The 20850-nt window shown below is 32.2% G+C and overlaps 1 protein-coding gene across 1 annotated transcript in view; it reads right to left on the bottom strand.

Annotated features, from left to right (window-relative positions):
* Positions 1-3411: 3411 nt before the first annotated feature.
* The window catches only part of LOC123666576 (zinc finger protein rotund-like), a 35471-nt gene continuing 18032 nt past the window's right edge, over positions 3412-20850 (bottom strand). The window contains exon 2 of the mRNA XM_045600681.1: positions 3412-4483. Coding sequence (XP_045456637.1) covers positions 3470-4483 — 1014 coding nt within the window. The 3' untranslated portion in view covers positions 3412-3469. The remainder of the gene's footprint in view (positions 4484-20850) is intronic.

The following is a 20850-nucleotide window of genomic DNA, read 5'->3' as shown; positions in this document are numbered from 1 at the left end:
TATAGTTTTTCATTTTTATTTCTATTAATACTCTTTTTTTCTAATGGAAGGAAGGAATATAAGGAACTCATAATATATTTTTTTTATTCGAGTAGGCTTCAAAGGCATATTGTATCGTCATTTTACAAAGTCAAATTATATTCGTTTTTTATACTTTTTTGAGGTAGCTCACACCAGGAAACATCTTGCTTAAAATTTGGTCCTTACAGAAGATAACAGCTAAATAAAACTGCTTTCAAGTATTGTTGTGTTCCTGTGGTGAATAACGTGGCCAAAGCTCCGAAGAGGATCGAGAGTTGACAATGCGCTTGTAATGTTACTGGTGTTGCCGGAGTCTATAAGCTACTGTAGCATATATTTTTAATAGCACGTAGTTTCGTTCCTGCTGATGTAATAACTGTGCTATTATACATCAGCAGGAACGAAACTACGTGCTATTAAAAATATATGCTACAACTACGGTGTCCGCTTTGCACCACGCGGACCGTAGGTTCGTGCCCGTTTACTACATTTGAAGTATAATTAATAAATACAAATAATTAGTGTGAAGCAGACTGACAGACTGAGTACCATACAGTGTGTAGATTCTGTTGAAAAGAATCGAAGAGATTCACAGCAGGTACTCTTTAAAAAACTGTTTATAATTATATATTTAGTCATGACTTGCATAAAATATACTGCAACTATACCTACACGTATTTATGATTAGTTATGCCTCCCTTCGGTGCGACAAAGCCAGTACTGCGGTCACCAACCCGCCTGCCCAGCGTGGTGACTATGGGCAAAACACATGAGTTCACGTTATTTTCGGCGTAAACTTGTGGAGGCCTATGTCCAGCAGTGGACTGTATAGGCTGTAATGATATGCCTCCCTGTTGTATATATATCTTATTTTATATCAAAACTGTGTGTAAAAAAGTCTGTAAAACAACCGAGGGTAGAGGAGTGTATAAATAAAATAAATTATTCATTGGCGTATTTGTAATTATTTTTAATCAATTTTAAGTAACAAAAAAGACCACTTTAATCTAAAATCATAAACTGGGACGCTAGACGAAGCGAAACTATTGTAAAACGAAATTACTTACAAAAATATGTATTTAATTAAACTACGCTTAAAAATAAAAGAAATCATTACAATATCACATTTCTACTTACAATAGAGAGATATTGGAGACCTTTCATCCCTTAAAACCGAATAAAAAAATTGAATTAACTTGTCTATCTACATTTTGCGCAAGCCCTAATCAACAAACTGGAAGAGATACAGTATTGCCCGCCATTGGTTATAATAAAAACAATGTTTTTAAATTTGTACAAGAACTTAATATTATCATTTGGCTAACTTTGTGACGTACGGACAGACGGCCGGCCGAGTTCTTTCATCACGGTCCGGATCACAAGCAACCACAACTTAACAGCTTGAAAACTACTACACAAGTCCAATCGCACAATTTAGATGAAAGATCTTCGAAAAATACGACGATATTTTCTTCTTGCTCCGATTCCTATCTTCTCTGCCTTTAAAATCAATTTGTTTCGTATACTTCAAAATTATTCTATTTTTAATCGATAAAGCAGTTACACAATTGATTTCCATATGTTCTCTGTAACTCATAATGACCAGTAACATTCAACGATATACTATATAACGATAACTTTTAAGAGCAATTTTATTGCAACATAATTTGAACAACAGGCTTCGCTTAGTGCTGTGAAATCAATTGTAAATTTGTCAATATCGATAAAAACTTGTCAACGTAAAACTGTCAACTGTTAAGTACCAAAAAACACTTAATGATCGTCTATCACCAAAATAAATGTATACACTTGACACTTTCTGTGAACAAATCTTTTTGTCACTGTACTATCATCCTTACAGTTTTATCTACCACATATCCAACGACATCTTAATGTCTAATATAATTGAGCAGAAGCATTATAGACTTAAAATGAAAAAAAAAATATTCTCAATAAATTTTAAGTTTTTCAAAAATCATGTTTCATTATTTACAAAATATTTACAAAAGTGCGGTATTACCGATATCGATAGATGAGAAAAAACAATTTTGGCCACCCGTCGATATTAGACACACAAGTAAATTACAAATGCTAATAGAAAATGTATTCAGCCTTCAAGATTGAAAATTACAATATTACAGTCGATAGTAGGATATAAATAAAAAATGTATCCTACTATAAAATATAGCAATAATTATTATTTTTCACCTTCGTATGTCATTCTTGAAGTTTCTTCAACGATTATAAAACAACATTATAGATATTTAATATGATCGAGTAATACAAATTTAATACGAAACAAGAACATACTATCACAACCTTGACTTCGTTAAGGAAATCTCAAATCCCATTTATTCTTATTAACATAAAATTATACAACTTTCCATATCCATTCCCAGTGTACAAAAATGCGGAAATCTGAAGGAAGATCACATTTTCTAAAATAGTAATCAGAATAAACTAATTAACGCTGTATACATATTAGTAAACGAGAGAAGAAATAAAGCTAATTAAGTTTTTATTCGACCTAAGTAGGAACTGAGTGCAAATGATTGATGGTTTAAAGAGATCTGTCTCGTTTAGAATATTTTATATTTATTTAAAAAAAAAAGAAATTAAAAGTGGAATTTGTATTTTATCGATATTGTAACTTTACTATTAATGTATCGTCCAGGAACTCTTTTTTTTATTAACTATCAATCAACACATTTTATTTAAATATTATGTCGCTTATTACGGGTTTTAAAACGATAAAATTATTTACTATTGTTGGTGCTATATAGAGTTCATAGAAATATTTTAAAAATTATAGTTAATTTGTTCAAAATAATATCTGTTTGTTCAGTATTTCACAATTTCTAATTTACACGTTAAAATGTGAATAAATTCACAGAATAGTTAAAACATCAAGGTGTAATTATTATTTTTGTAAAGCTGTTTTATTATGCGATTGTAATAATATTATTTCTATAACTTTTAAAAGAAGTTCTTCGACAATATTATTGCTTTTAAAGTACAATATAAAGATTAGTTTTCGATAAGGCAGCAGTTGATGAGATATTGTTTGCATTTGTATATCTGTTATTAATAATTAAGTAAGATTTGAAATATCTATATCTGTCCAGCCGCTTTAAGGAAAACTGTGATTTAACGAAATAAGTATTCAATAATAAAGTCGAGTTTGATCCACGTAAAATTTTAAATCACATTTCATACAATATTTGTCATAATATATCAGATTCAGAATATTTATACACAATATCGATATAAGTCTAAAAACACGAAATTCGCATCACTAATGAGAAAAAAAATTCGTATTTCATACATAACACCACTGTCTTGGAGAACGAGATTCTAAACATTTTAATAATTTTCGTTTATTTTTATATACTAATAATACCATCATAAGTTCTAAAGTAAGTGCACCTACAGAAACGGCAAGGAAAGGTTACTGTTTTTCTTTGTGGGCTAAAGAATGAGGCAGAATGTGTTCTGCGGGCAAGAGTGACGAGGGCTGGTGAGCGTAGTTTCGAATCTGGTGAAGAGATATCAGCTGGTTAGGGAACGAGTTCGGCTGCTGTTTTCCTTGTTGGAAGTGCAACGGGTCGTACAAATATGGTCTCGTCTGGAGCGCACTGTGGTGCGATAGTCCATTGAGATGTGGGGCCATTGAGTTTATAGGGGTAAAAGCAGAGTTTGCAGCTGACGAAACTGGGGGTTGTATGCGATCTTCTTGAGCTTCGTGCTGTGCGAACAGCGCTCGTTGCTGCTGGAGTTGTTGCTCGTGGTGATCGTCGCTTTCTCGTTGCTGGTGATAGCCACCATCATCAGACATGTGAGCCGCAGAATCTGGGCTCACTTTTGGCCAGTAAGGATGGTCCGCGAAAGGCGCTGCCGTAGGAGCGGCCGCTGCTAAAGACCTATTGAGCCCGCTCAGCCCCAAGGCAGATATTGGCGGTCGCTTATCGGCTCTTTCGGCGTGCTTGTTCATGTGTTTACTTAAGTAAGTTTCCTGGGTATAGCTCTTGCCGCAGTACTGGCAAATGTGCGTTTTTAGATGTTTAGATTCTTTATGTTTCGGAATGTGTTCAAGCAGATCTTTCTCTTGTGCGAAACACTTGTAGCAGGAATTACACTTGAAAGGCTTGTCAGTTTGGTGACAACGACTATGACTTTGCAGATTTGATAACTGCGAAAAAGCTTTGGTGCATCCGATTTGAGTACAGCGGTAAGGCTTGTCACCCGTATGGGTACGAATGTGCTGCTGCAGGTGAGACAGCTGCGTAAACTTGCGCTGACAAATCTCACAGCGGTACGGTTTGATTCCTAAATGAATACGGGAATGCTGCGCTAAATACGACGAGTTTGCGAAGGCTTTTGGACACTGGGTGCATCGGTAGGGCTTCGCTTCGCGGAGATGAATCTGCGTATGCAGCTGGAGATCTGCTTTTGAGCCAAAGACCTGAAAAGAAGTAAAAAATGATACGTTAATAAACTTGAGGCGTGGCAAACAATTAGTAGCGTGTTTTTTTACTCTTTTTGATCATCTTTAGCTGTACCGTATTCATTTTTTAAGTACAAAATAATTTGGGTACCCAATTGAACACAAATGTAAACATATTTTATTAATATTACACATTTATTATTAAGTAAATTTAAAATATATCTAAATATGTAGCATTCATCATCGGAAAGCGAATTTTGCCCTTGAACGACATCCGCAGGTAGCCGGAACAAATTGAGCTTAGTTTCAACGTATTTTTTATTTGCTCAAGAGACGAACACGGTAATAAAGACAGGATGCCACCTTCACGGCGTTTTTCACGCATCTTGGGTAACTAACTTCCTCAAACTTAATCTACTAAAGAATACGTATAATTATAATAAGTAGTAAATTATTTTAGCTCATTTCTATTAATTGAAACGCCTGATGCAGTTAATAAAATGACTGATGATGGCATTGATAAATTCAGTGTATTTTATTTAACCTGAAGCGGTCTAGAATAATGTTGCTAAACTAGTTTCAGATACCTAGGAACTGCGTGCTCCTCGCGCCGAGTACGTACATAATGGAACGTCGTCGGCAATCTTCGCACATTCAAAAGCTGTTTAGGTTCGGCATCGATACTCATTGTGATATTCCAAATTAGTTTCTGAGCTAAAACCGATACGTCATCCTACCGAGACGGTTTATTCACTGTCCAACAATGAAACTGTGGGCCACGTTCCTTCGGGCACCGAAATCTATTGAAGAAACACGACTCAATTTTAACTCTTCTATCATATTTTTGTAACGCAATCAACGTGATTTTGATCTCGGTGGCGTGGTTAATAAAGTTCAAATTACGTCATCATCTGTTGATTTATATTGTCGAAAACTGCTTATCAATGCATAAAATTTAAAATGATGTCAATATAGATTTGACTTTAAAACAAATTGGGACTTATATCTCATAATAATAGAGGTGATTTCAAGGCGTTCATAGAGGCTGATGTTAGTATCTCAACCTTAGTAGAGTTATAGGATTCGGTAGCACGTCGCATGACTTGTAAGAATAGGCAAACACGAACGCGATTGGTCACAGCCTGAACATAATTAAAGTTTGGAGCACTACTTAATGGCATGAGGCTGGAAATTCGAGGTGGTGGCTGACTTTTAATAGGACTTCGTGAAGGATTGATTCACCGCAAAGGAATCTGTGTTAAATTAATGTATTGTAGTTACACCTTCCGCACTATCGAAAATTACTCTGACTACTTAGACTTCTGATTTGATTATACTGATTTAAAATTAAAATTGCTGACAAGCTAAGATTTATGAAACTGTTGTAAAGCAAAAAATGAACGCTAGTACAAACAAGTAAGTCAAAGCAAATCGTCAAATTGTATAACTAATGGCATTAATGATTTATGGGTATACGTTGAAGCGGTTAATTGGACGAAGACAAAAAAAATGACGTAAAAAGCCATCAACGAACGTGGTTCAGAAAAAAAATAGAAACAAAAATTGTTTGTAGTTAAGTGAATTGTCAAACTAAATAGCTGATGAGCGAATCAGCATTGAAGAACAATTTGTTATCAGGGTTAGTTTCACACTGTGATTAATAATAATCAATTACATCTTTTATTTTAATGAAATTATAATTCACTTACGATTTATTTTAAACAATGAATAGCGAAAAATGATTATTTTAAAGAATAGGACAAAAATGTTCATTCAAAAGCTGGTGTGAGCCAATCTACATTAATTGTTGAATAGTTAACCACCTATTCAAGTAGGAAAAAAAATTAAGATACTAAAATTAGGAGAATATAATTATGTATGTGTTTTGAGGATTAATTACATGCAGCATGACGTTGTAATCTAGGGAGGTATAAAGTGCTTTGATTTGAAGGCGAGATTGCTTCCCCTAAAGATGAGAGGGTCAAAGGATTAATGCTTATAAAGGGCGGGACATTCATTATGACATATTTTGGAACTGACCCTGGCAGAAAAATGACTACACTTTAGGCGAATTTTGACAAGTTTATCTCACAGCTTTAAAATAAGATGTAATAATTTAGTTTATAAAAACTAAATTAAAATGTTTCGCGGAATTTCAAATTATACATTAAATAATCTTACGAATATGAAGTTGGAATTTCCATATTAATTTGTTTGATCCAATGGTTGTTTTTAACAATGTGAAGATAATTATTTAATTTGGCTTGTTTATTTCACTAATTATGTAATATATAGGTAAGAATATCAAATGTTTTTAGGTTATGTCTAAGTTACGATGTATAGTTATACTTAATTGTAATTGTCTAATCATTGTTATTGATATCTAAATACGGCTGATTTGTCAACCAGACCGCGTATATGTCCACAGTAGGATATATGTTGTTGCTCAAAATCTGAAGCAGACCTACTGGGGAAGTCCCTTAAACTTACAGAAGATTACAGACAAATAAGACTTCTCTTAAGTAATATTATGTTCCAGTGGTGAGGATGGTAGCCAGTTCTGAGAAGGGGAGGTAATAGGGTCGGCAACGCGCATGTAATCCTCCTGATTTTGCAGGTATCCATGAGCTTTTTAATTTGTAATAATTAACTTTTATAAATGAAAAATCAATACAAGTGTAAGCATAATAAAAATGTGTTTGCTTTATTTCTGTGTTTTTCTGTTGAAGTACATATTGTCACATCTGATGATACATATGTATATACCTTGAAATCACCTTTATCACAACAGCAATAGGCACTATGATTGCAGCGTACATTTTTAAGCTATGTACTGACGGTTGTCCAAGTCGTAATACAATAGGTAAATAAACAATATAAAAATTAACGAAAAAATCGATGTCCTATTTTGAGCCAAAAGACAAATGGTCATCTTACCGATATAAGATCTATTTACGATAGAAGAATAAATAAGACTAAAACCTTCTTTACAAACTAAAAAATAAACAAGTTTATCATCAAAAGAATAAATATAAATATTTTTGTTAATCTGTTAAAGTGCTTAAACTCAGCGAAATACCATAAATATTTCGACCCGAAAACAGCAAGATTTTCCGTTCTAATTTCCTTAATACCCCTTCTTTTAGCAAAAAGTTTGACAAAAACGGGGCACGCGGACAGTTTTCGGCGTCCTGAAATTATTATTAATCGTAGACATACATTGCAACTGTTTACTTGCGGATACCAGGGTTGGGAGGGACGTCTGCTTCTAATACGGTATTTTTTGTTCAAATTTATCTCGAAATAAAATTTTACACGTTTTTAGTTTAATACATAAAATGTTATAATTATTTATACGACGCAGTTTAATTTAATGTTTAAATTTAAATCAGTTACTTGTTAACATAGGAAATGTTCAAAGGTCATAACTAACAATTTGCCGCCAAATTCATACAAATTAGATACATTTAATTAATTAAAAGTAATTTTACCTTTAAAGTGTTAACGAAAATTTGTATATATATAATTTTTTATTCAATTTTTCATATATTTAATCAAAATCTAGTTTATATATGAGATTTAATATTTTATAACCATTTTTAGCATAATTAACAATAGAATTAATTACAAATTATCTCAAAGTCGGGTCTTATAGACAAAACGAATAAAGATATATAATAATGATATAAATGTTAATTTATTTTATTTACTCACCGTCGAAAAACCGTTTCTGAAAATTTCACTTGTCATTACGACCTTTGCTATGTTTCGTACATTTAAGTTTTGCTTTTAAAAAATGACTGAGTGATATTTTAATCGAACTTCGCTTACTTTATACGTAAACATCGTTAAGCGTTTAATTTTCATTTCTATTGTGTTAATGATAATCGCTCGATGCTTTTTTAAACGATTCTCTTTAATATACACGGCTATGAATAATTTCTTTGTCTTTTTGTATTATTATGTTAATTTTTAATTAAAAGATAGCGATAGTTCGATAGCATTGAAATAGGCACATTTATACTTGAAAAAGTTTAAAAGTTTGTTTGTTCGATGCACTAATTTAGAAATCTATCAAACACTTTTATTATTCATCCTTAAGAATATTGTACACTTCCTATCCGTCATTACTACGAGTATATCTTGTCCTGAGCCCAAAAGTTATATGATAGAAATCGCTCAAAGAAATCGCTCTTCAGCGCCTTTGTACATCTTTTTTTAGTTACTACCGTTTGTTTATATTTTGGTATACAATAAAAAATATATTATTATTATTATTAATTTAGGAATATTATATCTAACTTTAAATAACCTTATTTATTGAGAAAGATTATCAAAAACTACAGGTTGCAACTTATAGCGTCTGATTAAAAACAGTCGTTATGCCAGATAAAACCAAGTGGGCAGTCTACCTTTTGTTGTACTGAATAGTTTTTAGTTAAGTATTTTGTAATGGTTTAGATTAAAAAGCGATTCGAGAATTGTAAATATAAAAATTACTTTTACAATAAGACATGGCTACATTACTACATCATAATTAATACTCTTAGTATTTTTTAATTCAAAATTTATGGCTTTTATGACATATTTTTTTGTCAAATACGAAAAAATGGTAAGTCTTTTTTTAATTGTTTAAATTACTTTTTTTTAAACCATTTCATTAACTTTTTGTCTCTTTAAAATAACTTGTTATTTTTACAAATTAATTTCAGTTTTCATTTTAAATGGTTTCAAGGATCATATTCCAACATTTCTTTCATTGTAATAATATACTTTTTTTTACATAAAATTTGTGTTTCGAATTTAATGGCATATGCCTGTGTGTGTTTAGTCTATGTAATTCTGTGTACGTTTGTCTTGCGTGTGATAAACGAGTCGTCCTATATGATTCCTATAATATTGATATTTATGGCGGTTGCGGTGATTTGCAGCGCTTTCTAACGATTATATTATCATTAAAATCGCTTCAATGGCTTTAAGAACGTTAAAAAGTTAAAACAAGAAGTTACACTTGTTTGTTTTTACTCGATAAGCTATAAAAGACTTTATGTAACAGTTCCGTTTATATTTTTATTATTTTTTGTTAAATAAAATTACTTTAGATGGTTTAAAATAAGTAAGTACAGCTTAAAGATTTGACGAAATAACATTAAAAAAATACATTTCGTATATTTTTGAATTAAAATAAACGAAAAATTGAATTTTTGTTTAAATTTGATAATGTTTCCGATACAGTTTTCATATAAATTAGTTTTAAGTGACCCAAACAAATAGATGCATAAGGGTTGTAAAGATTCGGTCAGTACGAAAGCCTTACCCAAACTGGACGTATGATGGACACGTTAAATATATTTTTAAAGTTAAGCCTAAAGGATTATTAAAACTACCCTTGTTAAAATATAAAGCTTGGTCACAGGTGTAGCTAAAACAGCCTAGAAGTATTCTGGTGGATGGAAGACTTAGATGTAACGGAGCTTACGTATAAAGATAAATTATAATTTGGGTATATTTTAGTTAGTCGGTTATAAGATAGGCACTAAGACGCCTACCTTCGGAAGAAATTTCTGTATGTTGAAATATATATACTACTAATATTATAAATCCCTATTAAATTATAAATGTGAATGTAAGTTTGTTTGTTACGCTTTCACGTGAAAACTACTTAATCGATCATCATGAAACTTTGTACAAATATTCGTGGAGGTATTAGAAGTAACATAGGATACTTTTTATATAAAAAAAAAAACAGTGCAAGCGAAGCCGCGGGTAAAAGTTATTAAGTGCGAAAGTTTATGACGATTGATGTATGTTTGTTACTCTTTCATGCAAAAACTATTGAACGGATTTTAACGAAACTTGGTATAAGAAAATAGCATATAGGTTAATTTTTATCCCGACATTACAACGGTATCGAAAATTAACGCGGATGAAATCGCGTGGCGCAACTAGTTATTTCTATTCTCGAGTCTGGGTAAATTGAAAGACATTATACCCAGACTCGAGTTGGGAATTGAACTGCGCCAACAGACAGATTCAGTCAAATTTAAAACAAATTTTGCCAGTCATACTTCTTTCAACGCTCTGTACAGATGTTCATAAAAAAGTCAAACTGTTTGTGATATTGGTACACCAGCGTCACAGCTAACTTGTATATTTTTATTTTATTTTTTTAATATTTTAAAGTTGTGACAGTGAATACAAAGTGTTCAGTGTCTGGCGAGTTTTAATTTTTTTATTTTATATTTATTGTGTTTAACGGTTAAGTATAGATATAGATGGATATATTAGAAAAGAGAATACGAGGTATAGGAAAATTTTACAGCATAATCTAATATGTCTGGTGCGAATTTAAAAATATTTTAGTGTTAGAGAAATTGGGTATTTTGGCTATACCCAAAATATAAGGTATTTTGGCTAAGGGTATAGCCAAAATACCTTTTTTTTATAGGTGGTTTTAGTCCAAGCAAAGGTAATGAAACTGAACTAGATTTTAGTTGTTGGAAACTACTCATACAATATATAAAAAAAATCATCTGCACATTTTTTGCTTCTTGTGAAACTAATATTTTCATCGCTAAAAGGTCTTTAATTATTTTGATCCTCATTACTTAAAGTGTAAGCCTTATTTCGGTTTTAATATAGGTCTTATAGGAGTGTTGAAAAATATTGTAGTACTTGAATAACGTTATAAAAGATTTGCGCTTCGCTTTACTTTCATACCTATCCTACCTAAGCATTTATATTCTTATGTTATACTTAATGCTGTTAAATTTCATTATAAGGTAGGTAAGTACTTAGAGTTGACTAACTACATTTCAAAATTCTTTAAAACAAAATAATATTATTGTCATAATTATACAAAAGCTTTAACCAGTCGGCCTTTGGATACTTTACTGTCTATAAAATTATCTACATTTAGACTACTTAAAAAATTACAAAAAAATCATTAATGTATTTCTTATTTAGGCTTATAAAAATCAGTACCTGGGTGACCGAGCTTGCTCGGTATTTATAGTAAATCGTGCTTTTTTGGAAATCATATTTAAATACGAATTACATATTGATAAAATATGAATAATATTTTTCGATTTTACGCTCTGTGTCATCATCATTATCATTACAGCCTATACAGTCCACTGCTGGACATAGGCCTCCACAAGTTTATGCCAAAAATAACGTGAACTCATGTGTCTTGCCCATAGTCATCACGCTGGGCAGGCGGGTTGGTGACCGCAGTAATGGCTTTGTCGCACCGAAGACGCTGCTGCCCGTCTTCGGCCTATGTATTTAAAAGCCAACAGTTGGATGGTTATCCCGCCACCGGTCGGCTTTTTAAGTTCCAAGGTGGTAGCGGAACTGTTTTATCCCTTAGTCGCCTCTTACGACACCCACGGGAAGAGAGAGGGTGGCTATATTCTTTAGTACCGTAGCTACACAGTACGCTCTATGTACTATTATGATAATAACATTTTTGCAAAATTGGGAATGATTTATTATTTTTGAGAGCATAACACATGGGACCTATATATAGTTGTAGAGCAATAATTAGACTACGGAAATAAAAATTTATTTGACTAGCTCGTTGGCGCAGTTTGTAGAGGCCCTGCTTTCTGATTCGCACGTTGTGGGTTTGAATTTGAATTCATGTATGTATTATTTCCATGTGTATTTATAAAAAAATATATTGAGCTATATCAGCCGGCTGCTACCTATAACACAAGCATTAAGTTGCTTATCTTGGGAATAGACGACTATGTCTGAATCTTGTAATGTAAAAAATGGATTACCGATATTTAAGTAAACAACTTCCAGACGACTGCACCAAATTGAATAAAGCTTTTTCGTTATTACCAGGACGAGATTTATACATGAAACTAAAATATAAAAAAAAAACGAAAATTCCTAACAGAAAAAAAGTAGGTTTATTATAATTTTGTTAAATTGCATATATATAAAGTTACAATAAATTTACAGAATGAATAAAACAACTTTCGCGTGACATCGGTGTTGTGTTTGTCTTCATAGTTTGCAACACGCGTGACGGAAACAGGTGTGTTTGCACGGTATTACGTATAACTCGGTAACATTAATTATACAATTGACAATTAGCTAAAGCTCGTTTATTTATATATAAAATGGCAAATTTTATTTATATGGAAATTACTTTAAAAACGTTAAATGTATATGTGTAATACACAGGCGTTTATTTCTACGGCAGGCAACTTAATACCTGTGTTTTATGTAACAGCCATTGACATATATACTTTTTCATATACATAATACTTTCTCTTCCCGTGCGTGTCGTGAGAGGCGACTAAGGGATAACACAGTTCCACTACCACCTTGGAACTTAAAAAGTCGACCGATGGCGGGATAACCATCCAACTGCTGGCTTTGAAATACACAGGCCGAAGACGGGCAGCAGCGTCTTCGGTGCGACAAAGCCACCTGCGGTCACCAACCCGCCTGCCCAACGTGGTGACTATGGGCAAAACACATGAGTTCACTCCATTTTTGGCGCCATTTTTGGCGTGAACTTGTGGAGGCCTATGTCCAGTAGTGGACTGCGAAAGGCTGCTGTGATGATGATGATGTGATACATATATAAATATTACATCCATACTCCAGGCTGGGATTGAATCCATCAATGTTGGAATAAAACGTAGTCACTGTCAAACAGCATCAGAGATCTAATAAAGGTAAGTTGGTATTTTACAAAATTTAAACTTGAAAATGACCGTTACATTACAATAATAACAGACTTTCTTATTAGGGAAATATTTCGTTCGACAATAGCAAGGGATACGATAGCGATCGACTCGCGCCAAATTAAACGTTTTAAAACGAATTTCCACGCTCAAATCCGACACCTTGAATGCCAATATTAAACGGTTTTTTTATACGGGAGCACGATTTCCAACTTTTTACTTGCCGTTTGGGTGACAAAAGCGGAAAAAAATATTGAACATACAAACTAATTTGAATTCTACAACTTTGAAATAAAGATCGGAATTGTATGATAGGAATAAGATTTCGTAGTCAGAATTGGGTCTTGGTCTTTCGCTTCTTTAAGCCAATGCGAAAAACGGTTGTTTGGAAATATAGTTTTCTAAAAAGCACGTGTTCTTCCCGCTGTGAACGATATTTAAATATTCCGCGCTAACTTCTTCGTTACCTTTTTTAATTATACTATTGTAGAACTTATTAAGCCTTATTCGTCACTCCTCTTAATTTTTGATTTTGTTTTTGTTAATTTTTTCAAATAACGAATCAATTGATATAAAATGTATACGGGGCCACATTTGTAGCAAGACCTACCTTACACAGAAATCATTACAATTTATTCATAATTGGCGGATTAGTCGCGTAACATACATACAAAAAAGAACATACAGTCGAATTGAGAACCTCCACCTTTTTTGAAGTCAGTTAAAAAAAGAAAAAAAATTGGATGTAGGTATACCATGTTTATCGTTAATCTTTACGAATTACCGGTAAATCAGACGATTCGGTGAATTCGATCGGTATGTCGAAATATCGGTAACATATCGGTAACAGTTTGACTAACAACAAAAATGGTAATTAATTTATTCTGTCCTGCACATCATGATATCATTTCCTTCAAAGAATACTTTGTCAACTCGATTTGTCGTTGGTATACAGAGCAGCTTCTAAATAAAGAAATGGTTTAGAAACTATCCAAAAATAAGGCAATTTTCAAAAAAAAAAAAAAAAACACATGGTTTTGACTTAAAAATAATTTAAATCCAGTGGACAGATAGATCCTTGTAAGTGTCCATATATTATTATGATTACCTACTATAAAAAGATAATTTTGTTTTTGTGTTAAATAAATATGCAAATAAGTAGCTGGTATGTGTGAATTTGATAAATGGCTCAATTCGTGTCGTCTGCTTGTTCTTTACTTTTTTTTTGTATATTATTTTTAGAATAATATTTTTTATTTATTACACGAACAATATTAATAGTTTAGATTAAATATTGATCACCAATGTCGAAACGCGGTTTTAAAACAATACTTTCGTCACGAGATAATGGCGAATGACTTGTTTAAATTATTAATATATGTACAAAAAATATTATAGCAAAGATCGATTCGTTTTGTTTAGTAACACTTGATTTCTTGCTATTTACCTAAATTATCCGCTTTTTTAACAGAAGTTGCGCCAATGTTTCACGCATGGCCGATGTTGACATTGGCTTTTTTGCCGCCAAAAGAGGTCGCAAATGATTGTTATTTTTCTATGATATAATAAATATCTTTCGGATAATTCTGCGTTTATCTTAACCAATGGACTGGATAATTGAAGGTTATACTAAATACTTGCAACAGTTTATTATATCTGTTGATTAATTTTTTAAAATGGCAAGTTTACAAAAAAAAAAAAATACAAACTTCTGCTTTGATACATCTGATGAAATCGATAGAATTAAAGGTATACTATTTAATAAAGAGCTAATATTTTATTAGAAGCTCACATCTTATATCTTATTATTACAAATATTTATTTCCGGTCTAGTTGTTAGTCCTTGTGGGACTCGCACCGTGCCTCGGAGACCACGTTAAGCTGTCGGTCCCTGTTGCTATCATGTACACCTGATAGCGATCATTACTACAAACACATAGTTGGGAATATATCCTCCAACCCGCTTTAAAGCAGCGTGGTGTATTAAGCTCTGATCCTTCTTCTACACGGGGAAAGAGGCCTATGCCCAGCAGTGGGATATTACAGGTTTAAGCATGTTATATCTCAATGACATACTTTATTTATACTTCAGTGCCGTACTTTTTTTATTAACTCGTAGTATAATTATGTATTACTATTTTTATCATGTCTCAGGATGAGTATAAAATAAAAATCAATGACTTTTTTATATCACTAGGTCGGCAAACAATCGTAAGGCTCACCCGATGGTAAGCGATTACCGTAGCTTATAGACTTATGTCTGCAAAATCATCGCAAGCACGTTGTCGACCCTAACCCCAATTCCTCCAAGAAGCTCTGGTCTCCTTACTCACCAACAAGAACACAATACTGCTTAAAAATAGAATTATTTAGCTGTGATCTTCTGTAAGGTCGAGGTCCTACCCTAGATGGGCAGCTCCATATTTTGAGCAGGAAATTTCCTGCTGTGCCCTTACCTCACTTAACATGAAATTTAGTAATTGAAGTTTTTCCTATATAAAAAAAAATTGCTTTTTATTTCTCGCTTGATCTTAACAAATAATATGAAGATATGTGTTAAAACTATTATTAGTTTAAATTATTCTTTTTATTAAAACTTAGTGATACGGAATCCTCTACACTGCTTGTTGACACTTCACCGATTTTATATAAGACTAGCTGACCCCACAAACGTTATTTTGCCATATATGTTAGTAGCCCCCTTAATCCCCCCTCCTTTATAACTTTGGGGGTATAAGAAATAGATGTTGGCCGATTCTAAGACCTACCGGATATGCACACAAAATTTCATAGAAATCGATCCTGCCGTTTCGGAGGCGTATGATAACTAGCATTGTGACACGAGAATTTTATATATAAGATTAGCAGAGCTGGCAAATTTCTTACCGCAACATTTTTTGTAAATATATCGATTGTTTTAAATATTTATCAATGCAAATCTTGTATTAACAATAACGTAAAGAATAAAAATAAAACAATTTGGTACAGTGGTGCAGATATTACGACGCGTAAATCGACTCGTCGATTTTCTATTTTTTTTATAGCAAGAAAAACTACTTTTTATGTATATTTTCAAAGAAAAAAGAGAAAATGCTATAAAATACACATAAAATCAAAATTTTCATGAGCTTATACTCAATATCGATACTTAACAAATAATTCAGCGTAAAAATGTAAAGTGCCTTTTTTCAATTTCGATATTATACGTAGGGACAGTCGAAATATATTTTGACGGTATATATTTTTATACATAAATGATATAAAATTTTAAATACGTTACATTAACGAATAGCAGTTTAGATACAAAACTACAATTAACGACAAAATTAATATTTTAATTAACTTTATTAACAAATCTCTACAACATATCGACACTTCTCTAGTTCAGCGGAAATCGAAGTACCAATAAAAATTTTATGTTCATTCGAACGCTATAATAATTTGCTTAATTTTAATTGATTGTTCATAAAATCGACTTTTCATTATTAATTTAATATAATTAGGGATCGTTAAATAATTAATTGGACTGAAGCTTGGGTAAAATGGTGATAAACTTAATGTGTGACAAGGATCACTATCACGAAGATTACTGCTATCGAATAGGTCGGAATAGGTCGCAATGCGTTTGCGATGTTTCTAGGGTTGAGGTTGTACGTGGGCTACGGTAACCGTTTACCATCAGGTGGGCAGTACGCCGGTTCACCGACCTAGTTGTCTAAAAAAAATGGCTTTAATTATGTAGAACCCGAATAATTGACTAGCCCGTTGGTGCAGTTTGTAGTGAACCTGCTTTCTGCTCCGGGACATGTGGGTTCGATTCCCACCCCGAGTCTGGGTGCAGTATATATATTTATTTATATATCTATGTTTTATTTATATGTACGTTTATCGAAAATAATGTAGCTGTACCAATCGGCTGTTACCTATAACATAAGCATTAAGTTTCTCACTTTAGGAAAATGTGACCGCGTGTGTAAGTTGTAAATATTTATTTATTTATTTATTATTATTAATTACTACCTTAGTATAAATTATATTAAATAAAGTTTTAATAAGAAGTAACTTTTATCACAATTTTATTGATATTCTAATATTAACATTATGGTGTATCATAAATCATAAAAAACAATTAAATATAAAAAAATACACAAAATCTGAAACCATATTTACATTAAAAAATGTAATTTACGTTATATTAACATAAGTAATGGGAAATAAAAACCATTACTAGCACCAAGCGATATAGGATCGATGGAACCCATCGTTAGTCGGCTCAGGATCCATTAAGATTTCCGCCCGTCGTCGTGAGATGCGCGGGAGCAGAAAACGATCGCAACACCGAAACGACTCATATACAAACATCGCATATACCAATTTAAACTGTAACATGAAGATTTAAGGTGTATTTTAGTGTGTTTTAGTACCGAAATTGAATTGCGCCTACATTATTACAATGTTGATTTAATGTCCAGCACTTTATAGTTCAATCTCGTTTGGTGTTATGCAGATAATTGTGCTTCGAAAGGAGTCGATTTTTGTGTATACGATTTTGAACTTTATTTTTGTCATTTTATGGTTTTAATTTGATTGAAAATGGGAGTCCTTCGCAGAAATCTGCTCGTTGCTTGCTATCACTCATTTTTATAGTGGTTTTGAGATAATGGTATTGATTTACCACTGTACACGGTATCTTTAGAAATCTGTTATATTTTGTATAAATTATTTCAGTCTCAGGGGTATGGAGTTTCATATATTTAATTTAGGATATATTCTTGTGTTCAATATTCTAAAACTACTTAGAGCATTTTATGTTTACTTTCTTAGGTCACGCACAGTATTCTTCAGCTTGTAATATCCTACTTCTGGGCATAGGCCTCTTTCCCCATGTAGGAGAAGGATTAGAGCTTAATCTACGATGCTGCTCCAATGCGGATTGGTGGATATATTCTCTACTATGAGTAACGATCGCCAGCAGGTAGGTGTACATGATAACAACCGGGACCGACGGCTTAACGTGCTCTCCGAGGCACGGTGGGGAGCCTCACAAAGACTGCACAAACACCCAGAACACGGCAAACATCTGTATGGCTAATACAAATGTTTGCCATGTGCGGGGATCGAACCACACACACTAAACAAACATAAAATAATGAGATTCTTATAACTCTTAAGATTGACATGAAGAAAGCCTACAGGCACGTGTAAAATCTAATTGATGACCCGTTCTTCTATACTCAAAAACCTAATATACTTTTTATCATATAGCTTATTTTCGCCAAATAAAAAAAACCTAAATGAGGATATGGAATAATTTGTCCTTAAATCTGACATATGACAAAAAAATCATTTATTTATTCACTTGCAAGAAATTCCGAAACAACTAAAATATACAGTATTATCTGTAATTAAATGTAATTCAATAGACGTGACAAAATGTATGAAAAAATATCATACGTGATCCTGACACAGGAAGTCGGTGGGTCTCTTTCGCTCTCTATAGTAATTACTCTACCTGTCTCGTTCACTCATACCAGTTTTGGCGTATTCGAGAAGTATTGCTGATTTTATAGATCTTTCATGAGTTTTTTTTTTTTTAATATTTACGAAGACTATTATGTGGTTGTTTTTTTTATTCGAATTAAAAAAATTCGAATTTGGATTTTTTTTGAATAATTGATGTTTAAATATAATGTAATAATTTCCTACGATGGTCAGCCATACTTAAAATAAGTTTATTTAGTTAATTTTACTCTAATATGAAATGTTTAATTTTTAAGCGTACTAATATAAATATAATTACTTACTACACATTTTTATCTGGCTAAAATAAATGTTAGTTAAATGTGCCACTGGTACGCACGACGAAAAATAAACAGCTAAATATTTTTTAATAAAATTTTTAAATACTACGTGATGATATACAAATAAGGCTATATATATCTTCAATTAATAATAATAATAATAAATATTCTTAATTGACACTGAAGACAAATACAATATATTTAGATCCACAACATTGTCTAAAGTCTTAGCTTTGTACAAATGGTAAGAATCAGTATACAGTTCTCTAACTTTGCAAGAACAATAATCTTAATAAACACTACAAAACTTCAATTTATGCTTTTTATATCATTGAGATTCATTTCTTTGTATATAAAATACATTGTTCATACAATTAGTAAAGCGGATGAAATTGCGGTTATCAGTCTAGTCAATAATCAAAAACCATTAACTAAAACGACAGACTAAAAAGGTCAGAGTTAAAACACTAATTTATAAATAATTGTGCCCTGTCTGTTTGTTAATGTGTCTGCAACGGTCACGTGATGTAAGGTAGGTGATCAAACGGAGTATTTATTACAGCCTTTTCTTATAAAGGCTATTTTCCTACAGCAAAATTTATTGATATCTGTACATATTATTAAAACTGGCATTCACACGCGGCTTTACTCGGGTTACACGATTTGACTGGTCGGTTTTTCCTATGTACTAATATTATTAAGTTGAGGAATTGGTTTTTGAACGCGCTAATTCTCCAGTATCTATTACTGGTTCGAATGGAAAATTGTTTTTATGTTGTATAGTCCATTTATCGAAGAAGGCTATAGGCTGTATATTTTAGGAAGTTTTTCCTCAAATTAACATTCGTGAAACTACAAGACACAGCTAATAAAATATAATATACCTATACCCGATTGATATTTCGACGCTTTTCCAAGCGCTATCAAAATAAATGAACAGTGAAAAATACACTAAAATCCCATTCTACCTACATGTAAATGTTTGAATTTCTGACCATTTTTAGAAAGTATGTTTGATTATTGTTGTTGATTTTTGCTTAAAATTTACGTTTAATATGTTCCGTTTGTCATGATGGGATAGAATTCAGTATTTAAAAAGTTTAGTTAGACTATCAAAAACGAATATTCAAAATTAAAAAAAAAAAAAAAAAATAGTTTCGAATTTTGAACAAATGTAAATTCCCTTTTTTATACTAGCTTGTTATCATGTGGGTTTAATAATACCTGTGTATGATTTCGACAAATATAAATTGAAAAAAAAATACGAGAGAAATAACAGAAATATCAGTAATTCAGAAAATCGACGCGAACAGAATCGCATTGTACCGTCGAGCGGCTACTAAAACGAACCGACGGCTCACCCTTAAATCAGTGGGTCACTCAGAGGGTTGCAGGGATGACCGTTATACCATTGTTATGTTAATGTACGCCATGCGTTTTATCACAAGTTAGAAAAGATTCTGTGTATGTCCGTAAAAAAATATTGCACTCTCAATACTTAGGTTCATAAGTTTTAACTTTGAGGATAATAATATTGTTTTAGTTATGATTTTATTTGTATGTACGTAATTTTAGTCAAATAAAGTGAAAAACTACTTTAGTTAGAAGAGAAGGATGTGTGCAATTGAATAAACGATTATGACAATAGGTGTCCCAAATAAGAACATTTTAGTGGATATCAAATTTCGATTTTGAATGAAACTAAGGTTTGAAATTTAATACAAAAATTTATTTAACAAATATAGTAAAAAGCCCTCAAATGATACACTATTAGCAGTATTGTCCGAATAGCGTCACACATAAATCCATTATTAATATTGCGTTGTAAAGATACAACGCACCCCTGACCAAACGGACAATACTACCCCTGAAACAG

This window comes from Melitaea cinxia, chromosome 26 (genome assembly GCF_905220565.1).
Source record: "Melitaea cinxia chromosome 26, ilMelCinx1.1, whole genome shotgun sequence".
Taxonomy (NCBI): Eukaryota; Metazoa; Arthropoda; class Insecta; order Lepidoptera; family Nymphalidae; genus Melitaea; species Melitaea cinxia.
This window is presented reverse-complemented; position numbering and strand designations above follow the sequence as displayed.